The 18,379-nt window shown below is 36.4% G+C and overlaps 1 protein-coding gene across 1 annotated transcript in view; it reads right to left on the minus strand.

The window, feature by feature from the left end:
- Positions 1-8,618: 8,618 nt before the first annotated feature.
- kctd16b (potassium channel tetramerization domain containing 16b) overlaps positions 8,619-18,379 on the minus strand; it is a 118,943-nt gene continuing 109,182 nt past the window's right edge. Inside the window, exon 2 of the mRNA XM_082141376.1 lies at positions 8,619-11,101. Within this exon, the coding sequence (XP_081997502.1) occupies positions 10,641-11,101 (461 nt within the window). The 3' untranslated portion in view covers positions 8,619-10,640. The remainder of the gene's footprint in view (positions 11,102-18,379) is intronic.

An 18,379-nucleotide genomic window follows, 5' to 3' on the forward strand; every position in this document is an offset into this window, starting at 1 on the left:
CTCAAATCAATTTGATATACCAATTTGATCGCAAAACAGCATGTGACGTCATTACGCACAGGTTTTTATTCGCTTTAAAGCCGTTTGATGGAAACACACTTTCACCAGCTTTATTCGCATGATTTTTTTTTACCGAACTTCAGATAATTCGATTGACAAGTTGATGGAAACATAGCTTCTGTTAACTATAGACCTAAAAAAAACTTGCGAGATGTCCAGTATGATATTTGATCATGTAAGCAAAGTCAACAGGGTGTTTGGTTTCATTTATTTGACATGTTATATGCGTAGCCTGTGCTATACTTGGGCTATTATTAGACGTCTATTACATTTTCACTGACAGCCCAAATATTGCCTAATTTTAGCCTACACGTCAGGGCTGTGTTTGGACGGCTATTAGATGTCTTTTAAATGCAAAATTGCTTGCTGGGTTACTATTAATGTAAGTTTACTGTTGTTCACATATTTGTTCTTACGTTACTTATGTGTTTTTTACTTGTAGTTTTTACATCCAGAACCCGACTGTTGGACTATATTGTTGAACAAACGTGGTTCAAACAAGGGAGGTTCATGATATTACTATGGTTTTGGGAAACAGTTGTGACTATTAAGTTAATTTGTCCAAGTATGCATTGTAATTCTGTGGTCAAGCAGTGTGTTACGTCATTGTACTTGAAACATGTCCTTGGTTAGAGCAAAAACTCGGATTAACGTGGAAGAGATTTTATTGCTTGTTGCTACTTGTTCAGATACGGTGTAAAATGGGAAGCTTGCAAATGACAGCTCATTTTCAACCCACAAGAGTACTATGCAATGTTCATGGCGCAAACCTAAATATTGCATTAAATCTGTTCAGCGCACCATTGGTGCAGTCAGTGTCCCGATGTGATATACGCAGATCACCCACCATAATGTTAAATCTCTACATTTCCAAATAGTTCAGTGGGCTTGACAAAATATCTCATCACAGATGTGCTGCCATTATACGACGACTGGAAAATGGAACAGAAACAAAATGGCTCACGTTGAAGATTTTAATGGCAGAATTTATATTTCTGACTGCACCAAAACACTTTACTTTTCTTGTTCCGTGCTTGTCCCTTTCTGAGGGGCTGATGGGAGAGAGGGAGAATGGAAAATGTAATGGCACCATCTGATTCTTTAATCAGAGCTGGGATGCGAGAGGCTAACTGTCTCTGAGGGGCGTAAACCGGCCAGGCTGTCTGCCAGTAATGGGGCTGAGGAGCTTCATGCATACACATGATCAAAGATGGCAGAAATGGAACAAAACCAAGCCTTATCAGTCATTATCACAGTAAGGTTTTTGCTATCTCTTAATTGGATACTCTGGATTAAAGACTTTTTTTTTTTTTTTAACTGGTAAACATTACCAGTTAAACATTTTTATTATTTTTGTATTTTTTAAAGTTTCTTATGTTCACCCAGTCTGCATTCATTTTTTACAGTAATAGTGTGAAATATTATAAAACTGTTTTCTATTTGAATATATATTTTTACAGTGTAATTTAAAAATTAAAATGTTCATTCTAATATGCTGATTTGGTGCTTACGTAACTTTTCTTAATATTATGAATATTGTAAATATTTTGTATGGAAACTGTGATGCACAACCATTCAAAACTTTGGGGTATGAAGGCAAAAAGTGACATAGACATTTCAATTATGACATCTCTCTGGATAGATTTGGCATATTGATAAATATGGACTAGATCTGTTATGCTGCTGCTGTAGATCAAGTATCATTTCACAACGCTTATATATACAGAGATACACTGCTGTGAGTGTGTAAGATATGCTGCTGTTGCATAAATAGACATGCATAAATCCCATAGCAGATCTAGGCAGGTGGAGCTGGGGGAGGTGGAGGGGTTCAGGGGAACTCTGATAATACGCTGCAGGACTATTCTACAGCAAACACTAAACCAGATTATTTAAATGTTGAGCAAGCAATCTCATTGGCTGAAGAATCAGCAGAAGACAATTTGTTTGTGACATCACATGTGGCAATGTTGTGATTGCTTGCAGATCAGCCTTCGTCATCTAGAGTTTCACGACTGAACTAGATATTTATTCAAATCAATGCTGTTCTTTTAAACATTCAATTCATCAAAGAATCCTGAAAACATATAAATAAGTTTCTTTAAAAATGTTTGCGTGCTAAAATGAACTTGCTAATAATGGCAAAGCAGAATTGGCTAATGAGTTATTCCAGTCTGTTAAATGGAAGATTTGATATAACACGTCTCTGGCTGCATATCCGTTTTGGTTTATGAGCTGTGTTCTACCAATCATCTGATCCCATCTCCAGCTGAAGCACGCTCATCCATTACGCTGAAAAATAGATGAATGCTGCTTCCTTATCTGTGTAATCCTGACAGTAGCACAGCCCCTCCCTATGAGATAAAGAGAAAGACAGCCCACTCTAAAGGGAGATCTGTGGCCGATTTCTTTGCTGTCACCAGCTTAATGCTGTCCTCAGAAATCCTGCGTGGAAAAACAGGCAACAGCAACATCACAAGATGTGTGGGGTCTCTTGCCTTTCTTATGAACATGTTGTTAGTCTGTCTCACAATGAGAAACAAAGATCAGTGCGAAAATAAATGCATACTGAAATAGCAACATTATTTATACTTTTGCAAGCAGCAATAACTCTACTAAAATGTGTGTGTATATATATGTGCTTTGCCCAGTAATTGTTTTGTCCACCGCTCAATCTGATCAGTTGTTGGTCTGCCTTTGCTCAGCCAGACGGGGTTCCTCGGCATCTAAGCAAAGAATAAGGGAGTGGATTGTAGAGGCTGTCTCTGTGACTACGAGGAGTACGGCTGCCTCTAAGGCATTGTTGTCAGGGGTTTCCCATCAGGAGGTTTGTGATGTGGCCGGCTGGGCCTCTACGCACGCCTTCATAAGATTTTATAGCCTGGATATAATGTCCACACCAGGATCTCAAATGCTTGTTACCTACATTTGTGCTCTGTATGATTCACACTTGGTCAGGCATTTGTTCAGTATGGTGTAGTGGGTATGAACCTTCCTTGTCAACATTCTGACTCAGCGTTGAGTTCCCTCGAAAGGATCATCTCGGTTGTTTATGCCTGAGAAACGAACAAGATGTTGCGTCACTTTGCCGTATTTCGGGAATGCTTGAGAGTGACTTCAGCCAATCAGAAGCTGATGCTGTTTGCTCCAGGTATCCTTCATAGCCTCAATATATAATTATCTCCTTTAATCCTTTAATAGGTTAAAGAGTATTATATTACATTTTTCATATTGTTCGTGTATAACAATAAAATTTATTTTATTTTATAACACTATCATTCTATAATCTTCATATGTACAAAGATATTTCAGGTAAATTCAATCTCCGCATGAATTTCCAACGCTATCTCATGACCAATTCGTACGAGTGAGTACGAGGTGACTAATTCGTACGATTTGTCTAAACCCCAATGATGGGTAGGTTAAGGGGCGGGGTCAGGGGTAGGGGGTCAGGGGTAGGTAATTCGTACGAATTAGCCACCTCGTAAAATACGTACGAATTGCCGTGAGATCGGGTTGGAATTTCCCATCAATATGTTCTCTGAGTTGTCCAGAATCCCATAAGCTGGCTGGATAACAACAATTTATATCATACGCCAATAAAATTAACAACAAATGTGTCCAGCATACTGGACAAATGGAATGTGTCTAAATATGTAACAAAAATAACTTTATACTTTTGTATGTCCTTCAACTGTTTTGATTCCAATCCTTTGCTATGACTTCAGAAAGTATTCATAAATCATTAATTCAATATCTCAGCACCACAGGCAAAAAGAAAAAAAGTGAAAAAAGAAAAAAAGTGTTTTTATAGAATTTTATTTTTATGTACTCGTACATTTTTAAATCCTCTATGCTTGTATCTAAAGACATCTCAGATGATGCTCTCTTTTATACATAACAATATACAGTACATTTGTGGCAAACATTAGCAGACACAACCCACACTTTGTGCTTTACCTTTTTTCCCTTTGTTTTTGGTATGTTTTAACATCATCACAAACAGACAAACATTTGCAATATTTCATACACTGGCATGCGCACAATCATCTGGACCTTTTTGAAGTCAAAACGACACCAAACATCCTTTTTGTGGAGTGCTCTGCAAGTTTTCAGCATTTTAATGCATTCATTTATTGGTATTATTCTCAGACATACGGTTTCATCATTCTTATGCGATTGCTTTTTATGTGGGTTAAAAGAAAATATACAAAGGGCCAAACAATAGGGGGTGTAGCTGTTGATACGCCAGGCAACATTTTAAACAGGCCTGCCTGGCGGGAGAGCGGACCATGAGTGTGTGAACATGTAAAGGGAGTGGAAACAGACCCAGTGTCTCACAAAATACGTGCCAAATGCTTTTTCTGGCTAGCCTATTTCAAAACGTTGCTCGGTATCATCATATTTTCTTTGTTTACAGACTCAGCAACCTGCTTTCAGGCTTCACTTTGACTTGAAATAACAATGAGCTAGTATTACATGTACTGTATTTTCATGAACAAATAAAACCAATGAGCTAAAAGTCAAAAGAGCCGGCACAATTTTTTGATGCAGAATTTTCTATGTTCATAGTGACACATCTATAACATAAAAAAATCGAAACATCTCTTTCATTGTGTGCTTACAGAGTAAATTTAGTAACAGTTTACAAGGTTCCATAAGTTAACATTAGTTAACTACATTAGTTAACCTGAATTAACAATTAAAATACTCAAAAGTTGCATCTTTTAACATTAGTGCACTGTGAACTAACATGAACAAACAGTGAACTACTGTATTTTATTTACTAACGTTAACAAAGATTAATAAATACTATAGCAAATGTATTACTCACTGTTAGTAAATGTTACTTTATACATTAACTAATTTTAATTAATGGGACCTTATTGTAAAGTGTTACCTTACGGGTGCATTAAAAAAGACCTTTTACATTCACCATACATTCTTTACAACAACCTGATCTCACATCATTTGTTTTACTATTTTACGAGGTGGCAATTTCTTATGACTTTGTAGATGTTTGATTAAAAAAAAAAAAAAAAAAGAAGTGAGCATGAAGCTCCACCCCTAAACATAACCGTCACAAAGGCGTACGCAGATAGTACGGAAATGTACAAATGAGATCATACAAATTAGCCACCAATTTGCCAAAACGTAAAATAGTTATGAAGACTTGGTTACAGTGCTAAATGATTTTTTATCGTGTTTGAATTTGAAGAATATTTACAGTGTAGTTTAAACACATATTTTCTTTATAATATAGTTAACTTTTACAGTATAAAAACTAAAATCTCAATTCTCAATAGCAACTACACACTTCTGGGATTTTGTGTATGATAGTTTTGAATGTAGCATCTTTATTTAAACTGCTTTATCAATTTGAAGAAAAAAACTAAATAGACCATGTGACATCATAAACATGTGTTTTATGTTTCTGCTTGATACGGTGTCTTTTTTTTTATTTTGCATTATTACGCCTGGACTGGATTTTAAAGGAATGTTGTTGGTTTTTTTTAAACCTTTTTATATTTTTCAGATATACATCACACATTGTGGTCTTCATTTATGTCTAAGGCCTATATTAGAATATTCTGAAATATATCTTAAATAACATGTATTAAACATATATTAAATAACAGAAAACAAAAGGATTCACCACATTTTGAATATCTGTGGCATTCTTGTCACTTTCGCGCTGGCATTTGTACCCGAACCCGAACCTTGCTCAATTCTAGCCAGTTTATAGTGGAAACATAAATGTAAATTATTGGTAGTCGTGAAACAGAATATGCTATGAGTTAATGAATAATCAATAAACATGTGAAACACTAGAATAACACTGATCTCAAGCTACAGCTGGCTGCGGATTATCATAATAGCAATATGTGAGATTTTCCTTTGAAATAGAAAGGGGAATCAGACTATCACATCCAATCTGACAAGATCATTTAAGAATATATATATATATATATATATATATATATATATATATATATATATATATATATATATATATATATATATATATATATACTGTATATATACTGTATATATACTGGCCATTCTCATTATTTTTTGACAGTAACAAAGAACATTGCAGACTATTGAAAAAGGTGCCGATGTGAAACTGCTGGGACCTATATCTTTGAGAGATGTGAGATGAATCTTTGAATCAAGAAAGCTGTGTTATGGACATGGAAGTTGATATGAACAGAGGAACTCATTTAACAGTAGCACTCTGAGGCCTGTTTCCCACTGCGCGCACAAGCAGCATGTGAGCAGAAGGACAGCAGGATCACGCTGCTTCACACCAGCTGCATTTCTGCTGCGGCTCTACAACAACAACAAAGGGCAATATCTTGGTTACTGCACTGAACGTCTCCTCTAATAATAAATTATTAAATGGTTATCGAGACTGCTATCTTGAAATCTCTTTTACATGAGGAGGGGGACCAAATTTATCCATGTTATTCGGAATAGGGGTTCGACAGATGGGATCAGATGATTGGTGGACAGTCGACTCGACAGAGTGTGGCGCGGGACAAGTTTTGAATTGCTGAGTGTGGATGCGGGAGGAAAGACACTGATCTGTGCGTGGGAACACGTGGGCTATAATTATCTAATAATAACAGCACGCAGAAGTCTGTCACTGGAAATCTGAAGTGTTGTGTGTGTGGAAATTGGAAAAAAAATAGCCTATAGAAATCAGCGTAGACCTCTTCCTATGGGCAAAAAACGTGAAAGTTTTGGCCAGGAGTGGTTTAAAATCGAACATATTTTTGCTGGGAGCATTACATTATCTTGCGAGATTAAAAAATCCTCTAATAAGAAAAACAAACACCAAACTGTAACTAATAACAGTATGGATTCAGTCAGATACTGAATAGATACTGTTTGTGTCACCTTGTGTGTCACTTTAAATAAAAAAGTGAGAAGTTTATTCCACATTATATGTTGATTTAAAAAAAAAAAAAATCTATATTACATAAGATTGTGTTGATAAAAAGGTTTAAATGTATTTTTGGGCAGGTGTGAATACTGTAACCTATTAGATTTGTGTGGATTTTGCACTGCTTTTGCATGCAGTATGAGCCAGGCCTTGTTTCTAGTAATCAGTTCAAAATGAATGTGTAAATGCTACAATACGCAGCACAATAACAGATAATATTTGATATTTACTGTAAACCACTGCTAGTGTAAACGCCCCTTTAAATGGAAGAGACAACTTTTAACGCATACTATTTTATCATGTTGTGGCTAGCTAAGATATGGCTTAACTCTTTAACCATAAGCACACAATTTCACTGGATTTAACCGGCATTATAATCGGAATGCCATTAATATCATCGCTGACTTTACAATTTAATCAAATGATTTCCCTTGTGAAGAAGTACACTTTTGCATACTTTTAAAAAAGCATAATTATTACGGAAGTACAGTATATACTTTAAAATAACTGAAGGTAATGTTTGCAGTTTAATTTGTTTAATTTAATGAATGTTAATTTACAATTAAATAAAACAATTATTAAAGTGATATTTAGTATACATAAGTGTTTAACTGATAGTTAAACATAAGAGTGCCTTTATGACCCACTTAAGTACATCTTTAAATGTAATTTCATAATTACTTCCATTGTCTTTAAAATACGTATATTTAAATACAAGTGTACTGCCAAATTAATAAAATATACTTTAATGACATTTCCATTGAAACCTGTGTCATGCATTTAAATATATTTGGCATTACACAATTTTAATGATCAAGTGCCATTTTAGTACAATATATATATATCTACTTTAAATATATTATCAAATAACACACTGCAGTTAAAATTCTAATCAAGTACTTTACGTGTGTTAGTCAACATTAAAATAGCTTTTTTTAAAGCATGACAAAAGAGTATTAAAACATAATGATTTAAAGTCAAAATTTGCCATTATTAAAAAGTGCACTTAAAGTGCATGTGATAAGAAACATAGTCATGAAGGTACAATTAAGTGGCCTTTTATATTCTCAGCAAGTACAGTGTGTGTGTGTGTGTGTGTGTGTGTGTGTGTGTGTGTGTGTGTGTGTATATATATATATTTACACACATATACTTTTAAGATTTAAAGTACACATTGATTAAGCACACTTTTTCACAAGGGCTCTCTGTCTGGCTACCATAAAAACTGCGTTTAGCAAAGCCTTTGACAAGGACTTCCTGGTAAAAATGGCAGTGAGTTTGTGCCTTAGATGAGTTGTGCTCATGTGTTACATATAACAGCTCAACTTTAACTTCCACAATGAGCTCTTTCCCCATTATCTGACTCTAGTTTTATATGGTGCTTATACAGTATATTTTATAAATATTAACATATATAATTGCCATTAATCCAATGGATTCCAAACACTTTTATTATCATTTTAGGTGTCTTGAGTGGTTAAAGAATAATCTCTTACAGTTTACAAGTGCAATTCATATAAAATACATTTTATCATCATGTTATTTACAAGTGATTTGCAATGCTATTATTTGACAGTACGGTTAGTGTTTGGAATAGAGCAGAAAACCTGTGCGATGCAATACAATAATGACTTTACTGTTTCCTTTAAGTACCCAGATAATAAATAATATATATATATATATATATTCTATTTAACATGCTATTCTCTCTGCCCTTTAATTTCATATAAATAGACTTCGTGAAATGGGAATGAGAGGCTTGAGGCTACATTTTGATTAGCACCCAATGTATCTTAATTTATATTTTAATTCAAAAGGCTACTTTGAGGAAAGAAAGTTCACAAGCCGTGTCTGTCATTTACCCCCCCAAACATTCGAAATCAATTTCATCACAAGCGTGCATCTGGAGTCCATCACACTTCACACAGTGAGGTTACAACAATATTACTATATATGGTAATACATTTAGGTTATTGTCTAAAACCAGAGAAAATAAATGTGATGTTTTAATTTTTTTTTTATGAAATAAATAAATAGATATTTTTTCTAGTTAACAATAAATGCTCAGCACAGAAAATGGAATGCTAAATCAAAAGGTCTGCATCTTATACATTATATCTGTGAAGATTTACCTCTCTTTTAACATCCAGTCACATTTTTGACTATATAACATTAAAAACATGTTTTGGGTAAACTTAGGTTAAGGCTGTTCATCACAGGCAGTTAAGGTATAATATATAGGACATTAGCGGGGGGAAGGAATGGAAAATAAATTATGCAAGAGACAGATCATTTATTCCCTTTTCCATAATTATCAGTTGTAATTAACATTGGTATCAGTTATTTGAATATAAATGTATGGCATTAATATAAATTTGTAGTTATTAATCCATACCCCTTACACTGAAGTCTGTCTAGTATCGTTTGAAAATAAATAAAGCTAAATAGCAGCAAGTTATGATGCTTATATTGGTTTCCAAATTCCTTTCAAATCCTTGCAAAATGATTAAGTTAAACTAAACTAAACTTTAAATAGAATTAAAGATACATTAAAAAATATAAAGGCTATCTAAGCTGCTTGGTATTGATGTGTCTAAAAACATGTTTATTAAGGACTGTTTTCATTATTAACCATTGCATACACCAATACGTTTCCACTGAATTATCATCAGCTATATATAGGTCTCAATATGTCTAACAGTCCTTCCGGAACATATTATCAAAGCCATCCATTTCTCAAATTCGCTCAGTATTGTTTTTGATGGAATGAATACAGCAGCAAAAATGTCTTTTTTTGATTGCACAACCCTAAGCTATGTCCGTGTTGTTCGGTGTGCGATTGCTTTCAGAATATATCCCTAATATCGTATTTCTTTTCCTGTCAAATGGTTTTTCCAAACATTTAGTATTTAACCTTTGACCTCAAGAGTAAGCCATCATCCACTCCCATTTGGATTCAGGCAGCAGTTTCAAAGCCTTTATGTCATGCTATTGAGTTTCCACCCACATCCCTTTTATGTCGTGACCATATGTGGAAAGGTCTTTATAGCCACTGATTGTGGCTTAGCTGAGGTACGAAAATGGAACGTGGAGAATCCGAAAAAGGGAAAACACGTTTGGCTCCATGGTCTCCTGTGCTTCTCAGAGTGTTGAAATGGAAACCCACTCACACGTCCGCCAAGGCAGTGGCTATTCTTAGAAAGGGCACAGTTGGGACCACATGCATTATTTATGAGGTGGATACACATTCATCTTTCAACCTCTGGGCCACCTCAACTCAATCGCTGTGCCACTAACATACCGAGGTCAAAAATTCAGTTGTAACAAACACACAATTACACACACATTTGTGTAGCTCAGCAGGGGAAAACGAAACCAAAGAGACAAGTAGCTGTGTGTCTTTCGAAAGCACTTGCGTCTCTCTGGAACTCTACAAAAATGCAAGTGTTTACAAATAAACAATTAGCATTCAAGCAGATAAAGTGGTCGCTCGGGTTATCGACCGACATTGACAAGAAAGTCAGAGGCAGTAGTAGTGTGGAGTGTACTAGCAATAGTAGTTGTAGTAGTGAACACATACATTATTGTAGCTTGCGCTTAAGGTTTGAAAATGGCTGAAACCCGCCGTCCCTCAAAGACGGTATTTGCGCAGGAGGTCGGCCTGCCACATGTACTTGCGCTCGGGAAAATGCTCAGGAATCTTGATCTTGCGGAAGTCCTTGATGCATTTGTCCAGTTCCTCTTCCACAGTCAACTTTTCTTTCGCTGGCCGTTTCTTGCAGGTGCTGGTGTCCCGGGAACTTGCGGTGAGCGTCCGGAGGAGGTCGCTCTTGCGGTGCTGCTCGGACTGCTGCTGCTGCAGGAGATGCTGCACGGGGCCTTTCTTTGGAGGCCTGTCCAATGTTTGCACGTGTGTCTGCCGGCTGACCGGGCCACGGATGACGGTACCTTGCGGGGAGCTGGCCTCGGAGTGGCTCTCCGAGCTGGAGGTGGAGAGCTCGTTGAATGAGGTTCCACTCTCACCTTCGCCTTCACCTTTGTGACCCTTGCAGCAGCAGTCGCAAGGTGGAGATGACCAGCGAGATGGGCCACCTGGAAAAGAGAAGAGAAGAGTTCAAACAAGGCCTTAAGCTATTTGTTTTCAGGGTGACATAGACAATGGGTGTGTTTACATGCACATTCTTAAGCCGATTACGCATAATGGCCCGGTTTCACAGACAGGGCTTAGGTTAAGCCAGGTGTAGGCCTTAGTTCATTTAAGTAGCTTTTTAAAATATGCCTTAAAAAAAAACATTACTGGTGTGCATCTTGAGACAAAACAATGGCACTGACATATTTTAAGATATATCAGTGCAAGTTGCTTTCAGTTAAACAGGTCAAACATGCATTTTAGTCTAAGACTAGGCTTATGCCCTGTCTGTGAAACCAAGGGAATATGCTGACAATGCATGGAGTCAATGCATTAACCTGTTTTCCTTTATCAGAGTAAGGTCATAAACGACTTGAGCATAAACCGATCGACAACTAGATTTTTGCCCATTACTCTGATTTTACTCAGAATGTAAACACCTTAACATGCATTGTAATCTACTTACTAAACTGTGTATGTCTGGCTATGTCAAGTCAAATCAAGTCAAGTCACCTTTATTTACTGTACATTGTGCTTTATACAAGATTGTTTCAAAGCAGCTTCACAGTACAGACAGGGATGGGCATTATTTCAGATAGATTCATTTAAAAGACAAAATGCTATTTTATATTTTGCAAACATTTTCAAAATACATAAAATATGTTGTGCTAGTCACCCTCTTTATTAGGTTGCTGATTTCCTGTATCAACTAGTTCAGGCCTTCCAATGCCAACTTTCATGCACATGAGCTGCAGCTGCTGTACGACTCAATATAGCGTTGGGTGAGCGAATTTTCTGCTTTAATAAGGAATAAGACAAGGTGAGGATGTCTACTTGTTGATTAAGGTTTAAATGGAACATAATTCAGATTTGCCTTCAGTTAACATGAAGGAATAAAAGAGCAATCAAGAGTCGGTCTTGATAGTTAATCGGTTATTGGTTTTATCATCTAGCTAGAGAAGCATTATTGCTTGCAAGGACTAGGATATAAAATGTGAATTGATTTAACTTTTTCTACATCGCCGTATGGAAATATGTCCTTGCAGCTTTTAGTGGGCAGGAGTTATTGACCTGTTAGAAGCGTTAAAAGGAACATGGATGAATGAGTAATAAAGAGCTGGATGTGCCTAATGTAAAAATAAAAGAGTCATTAAAAGAGTTATTAATTTACTTGTCAGCAGGGGGGTTGAGCCAAAAATGAAAATAAATGCTGGATCTAATCGCAAGCAGTTTCTTTAATGAAAACAAACTCAACTAAACACTTAAATCCTGATACTCGGGACACAAAAATTCAGCAAACAGAACAACTGCTCAAGACAAGATCAGACAATGAACAGAACAAACACAGGGCTATATATACAAAAGCAGACTAATGAATGGAAATGAGAAACAGGTGTAGCAACTTAATCAACCAATGAATCACCATAGAAACAAATGCAAGCATAGGAAACAGAACAGAAACAGTCCAAGACCAACTCAAAGTCCAACTGAAGCAAAACATAAACACAGACCAGACATGACACTTGCCTTTAATAATTTCTTTAGAACTTTTTTACATATATTAGTTAGCCCAGTATTAGTTTTTCTGGTATTGAGAATAGTACAATTTCACTGGTATCTAAATGTTTGGCATTATAACAACCTTATTTCCAAAAAAAAAAAAAAAAAAAAGAGTATATCATTATATATATATATTTTTTACTATGAAAAATACTCATATTGATGTAAGATTTTGGTAATATTGCCCATCCCTACTCATTGCTAGATAGCAGGAAAAGTTCCCCGAGTTTTACATGTGATTTATTTAGTAGTGTTCGCCACAAGTAATAGGCTAGTGTATTTTCAAAAAATAAAAAAATACTGTATTTGTATGTAAATACATTTTCCCACACGATGCTCCTGAGGATTCAGCTATGAAATCGTGTCACCACAAGTGCAGAGCTCCTCAATATTGGCAGCAGATGCACCCGCACGCACAATGAGGCCAAGACCTATGGACAATGGCCTGGTGCCAAGAAGGGCCGTAAAGAAGCCCCTTCTCTCCAAGACAAACAACAAGGACAGACTGAAATTCTGCAGCAACTACAAGGATTGTACAGCTGATGAAGCCCCCTTCTGTCTTTTTGGGACATCTGGAAAATTGATTGTCCGGGAAAGAAAAGGTGAACGCTACCATGAGTCCTGTGTCGGGCCAACAGTGAAGCATCCTGAGACCATCCATGTGTTGGGTTGCTTTTCATCCAAGGGAATGGGCTCTCTAACAATTCTGCTCAAAACACTGCCATGAGTAAAGAAGGGTATTGAAACGTCCTGCAAGAGCAACTTCTGCCAATGATCCAGGATCAATTTGGTGATGATCCATGCATTTTCCATCATGATGGAGCAGTATGTCACAAGGCCAGAGTGATAATCAAGAGGCTCGGAGATCATTACATTTAAATTTTGAATCTGTGGCCAGACAACTCCCCGGATCTTAATCCCATAGAGAACTTGTGGTCAATCCTCAAAAAGTAAGTGGACAAGCAGAAGTCCACAAACTGTGATAAACTCCGAGCACTAACAAGGAAAGAATGGATCACCATCAGTCAGGATTTGGCCTAGAAGCTGATATCCTGCATGCCACAGCGAATTGCAGAGGTTGAAAAGGTTCAGCACTGCAAATATTGACTTGTTTTGGCCAATAAAAGCCTTTAAAACTTTAAACTTAAAAGCAGCAAACTTTGCAAAACAAAATTTATGTCACTGCCAATACTTTTGTCCACGGCTGTATTAAACAGGAAAATGATGCAAACTTAATCAACTGTGAGTCACATTTAAATTCTGCTGTAAAGCAGCTCTAAAAAAGTGACATTATTCAGCTCAAGTCAGATGAGAGTGTGATGGATTTTTAATAGATAAGATAGTAAACTATCTTTTAAACTAACCATAATTCTAACAATTCTAACATATAACCATTACTTTCCCTTCTAGGTCTAACAGTCTAACAACTTTGGACAAAATGTACCAAAACGTTCTGTTCTTTGTCTATTTGTGTTATGGAAAATTCTCAAGTGCTGACCATGACAAAATCAAAAATAAACTGTCTGTATTATGTCATGATATATTGAGTAATCAACTGAGCTTTTAACCCTTTACAATGATATTTTTGCTTATGCCAGTAACATAGGGTAAAAAAGGTGGGGGCTTGCTTTACCAATCAAATTGTAGGGAAATTATGGAATGTATCATGTCATTTTCGCCCATTCTCCTTTTCTATAAAAACTGTTGTATTCGTGTTCACTGGTGGGATTCTCTCTGAAATTTGTCTGAGATCCTCCAGCCGTGCTTCTTCTTGGGGGAGATTCTCTGAGAAGTGCTCGGAATCTCTCCCGGCCGTGATTAAAGCATTTAAAGGACATTTGCTGAAGTCTGTCTGTTATTATTGCTGCGCAGCAAGTTAGTTAGGGGAACAAGTTAGGGTAAGGAACTTGAAGCCAGTTGTCAACTGTAGACACAAGAGCTAGAGTATAAAGAGTATTGGGTTTCGATTGTAGACGCCACATATATATTTATTAAGTGTCAACTGTAGATGCCCTAGGTAAATGTATTTAACAAAGCTGCAATAGGTAACTCTTGTAAAAATTTTGTTTTTACATATTTGTTAAAACTGTCATTATGTCCTGACAGTAGATTATGAGACAGATAATCTGTGAAAAAAATCAAGCTCCTCTGGCTCCTCCCAGTGGTCCTATTGCCATTTGCAGAAATACACCGCTCCCGGTCAGAAACAATTAATCAGAGCCAGGAGAAATGTCTTAGCAGTGTCAATCAAGCTCGTGTATGCGCTGATCACACCCCTCTCTCGCACAGCGCGTACCGTTCGTCGTTCAAAATCAAGATAGCCGGTGTGCCGCAGCTGTGCTAATGGCGGACAAACAACCAAAACTGCCAATTTCTCGAGTGGCACCTGCTCATACAACAAAGACAGGTAAACGGAAAAAGACAGATGACGATAAACAAGCGAAAAAGAAAGAATTAGAAATAGAGTGAATTCCTCGTCGGAGCCCATTGACTCAGTGTCAAAACTCTAGCCGCATAACATACAGATAAAATGTCACGCACTGTGCAAAGCAACAATTGAAACCTGCTAATTCACTGGCTTGTCATGTTGCTGAAATAATGTACTAGCAAACCTTATTTAGCATTACATATCGCTAGAATAATTACTTGCATACTGTAACGTTAGTTACCATTATATAATCTTACTAGCTATTTTTAACTTATAGAAAGAGTGCAACGTTATAAAGTTCCATTACATGTATTGCAAAATACATAATGATTTGAGGACCAAGTTTGTAGTCAAAGTATGGGCAGGCCATAGTCAATGTAAAGCATATTGTTGATGTTTCGTCCCTACCAGTGAATGTGCCATAACTGTTTATCCGCCGTCATCGGTGGCCCTGCTTACTAGCCTGCGCGTTCACGGCAGGCTCCGTTGTGGGGGAGGAGCTGTGGAGGGAGGGCTGTAGCGCAGCAGAGAGCGAGGGGGAGTGACCTGTAAGCTGTGCTTGTTCAAATTTTCAGGCTAAGTCAACGTTTTCTAAAAACTCCCTACTGCAGCTTTAAGTGTTGACTGTAGACGCTTGGGTGTCGATTGGAGACCAGGTACGTAGTTAGGTTCAGGGAAAAATCTACCACAAGAGTTTGATCAGATCAGATCAATAACTGTATAAAGTTCATCAATAAATGAGTTCAATTCAGTTATAAGTAGCTCTACATAAGACAATACTGTCGTTATTCGGCTCTAGTCAGTGCAATGTTGATTCAGTTCAGTTCAATAACAGTGTCGATGTTGCAGAATTGGTCAATTTTGAAACAAACTCTATTCAGCTATGTGACAGAAAAGTGTTCTTACTGCAGATTTAAGTGCATTCAGCCAGAGTGTTTCACGATAGGGGAAGAAAAGATACACACACTTAGACTCTTTCTTGATTAAAGAAATAATAAAAACGTGTAAACATCTTGTGCAGCCTAAGTAAATATGATACAGTCAAAATACTGCATCCGTAACTGCATGAGAGGAGAGTGTCCTGCTGACATTTTGGAATACTATGGAGTTTACAATGCTTTAATTAATATAACAACCTACGTGACAAATGAAATACAGTACTTACGGTTTGACGTCACCACGGGGAATAACCTGATTTTTATTAGTCTTGTAAACTTGTTTTACCTGTGTTGCCAGGTTATTGGTTTGCATGTTAGCTGGGACGTGTTAATTAAAATAAGCGGATTTTTGGGAGTTATCAATGCTCAATGTTTAGTACTGCTTACTGCATGCTGTGCCGTATATGTTGTACTTCTGCCCACTGTTTTTGAGAAATAGTGTAAGCCAGCATTCTGTAAGCAATAATAAATGTTGGCAGAAGCAGGAAGTGAGCCACAGTTTTGAGCGCAGCAACAATCATCATGAACAATGAATCATGTTGCAGTCGATGTGCCTGCCCGTCTGATCAATGCAAGGACACAGCATACAATTACATACCTGTTACCAAATTCATATCCATTTAAAAAATATATTTTCTTCAGTTTTATTTAAAATAAATGTCTCTTTGAGCTGATATGAGATGGGAATAGGGCGAAGAATGGGTTTGGATAAAGGCTAAATCCACCATCCTTTCTCTCCAAGCCACTGCTCCTGTTTCTAACAGTAGTATGCTGTTGTCACATTAACTCATAGTATTGGGTGCGAGAACAATTCAGTTATTCTGGAAATAGTGTTACAGTATGTCTGAAAACCCATGCGGTGAAAGCATTGATCATCTTAGCATTAGTACAATGAGGCTTAATCCACAAAAGAATAATATGTCAACTACAAAGCACTACAACCAGGAGTGCGAGACAGACAACATTCAGTATTCACCTAACAGAGTGAAGCCAATTATACCGGCTGTGTTTTCTAAGGCCTGTCACTGATGAACTATGTCTGTTATTCTCCACCACACTGATCTGTGCTATTTCACAACACTGATCCATGTCAGATTTTTAATTATGCAACCTCAATCCATTTGCATTTAATTATGCAAATGAAAGTTGGGGTGTCAAAAATGATTCACAACGAGAGTGGCGGCACTTGATCAAGCCCATTAGCTGCCTATATGAGTGTTTATGCTCAAAGTCAGGGCCACATAGTTATAATTAACTATAATATAAAAGGTAATTGTGCAGTTGTGCCCACATTTAGCAATCTAGATTTGGCAAGCATAAATCCTCAGTGTAAAACTGATAATTTTCCAATGTGAAACACAACAGTATGGCACAAAAATATACTACACTAGGTACACACTTAAAAGTTTTGAATAATTTATATATATATGTATATGTAAATAATACATATGTTTTTTAAATAAGTCTGTTATGCTCACTAAGGCTGCATCTATTTGATAAACAGCAAAAACAGTAATATTGTGAAATATTACTATTTAAAATAGCCACTTTCTATTTCAATATATTTTAAAATGTAATGTTTTCCTGTGATATCCATTTGTTTGTTACAAAAGTATTAACAAAAGGAATGTTACGAAAGAGTTTCCACTCACCAAAAAACCCTGTTTTCAACATTTATAATAATAACCATTATTAATAATTGAGAAATGATCACATGTTAACATATATTAAAAAAGAAAACAGTTGTTGTAAATTGTAATAATAGTTCACAATATTACTGTTTTGACTGTACTTTTGATCAAATAAATACAGCCTTGGTGAGCATACAGGTATGAAACTTCTTTTAAAAACATTTTTAATAATTCCAAACGTTTGGCCAGTAGTGCAGATAAACCTACAAAGTTCACTGAGGCTGTTTGTTAAATAAATAAAATGTCTTTAGACTAAGATTAAACCTGTTTATGTAATCATAAGATGTTGTTAACAGTCCAACACATCAGTTTTGCACCTTCAACTGAATATTTATCAAAGCATCACAAAATGTCAGCTCTAAATATATTCAGAATTTTTATTTATAGTCTATTAAGGATTAACAGTTCACAAGGTGCATAATCATGCAAAGCCGCAAATCCCAGAAAGATGTTGCTGCTGTGAAACTATTTGGTAACGCTATTGATCCCACACCAGCAATAGAGACCTTGTATTGCCAAACACTGCAATAAAACTATTGTGCTGAGTTGCAAAAACAGACGTCAAGCCTCTAGGATCCACCTCAAGCAAATATAATTACGTATAAATATGATTTGAAGATTAAA

Source organism: Leuciscus leuciscus, assembly GCF_965113295.1.
Source record: "Leuciscus leuciscus genome assembly, chromosome: 16".
Taxonomy (NCBI): Eukaryota; Metazoa; Chordata; class Actinopteri; order Cypriniformes; family Leuciscidae; genus Leuciscus; species Leuciscus leuciscus.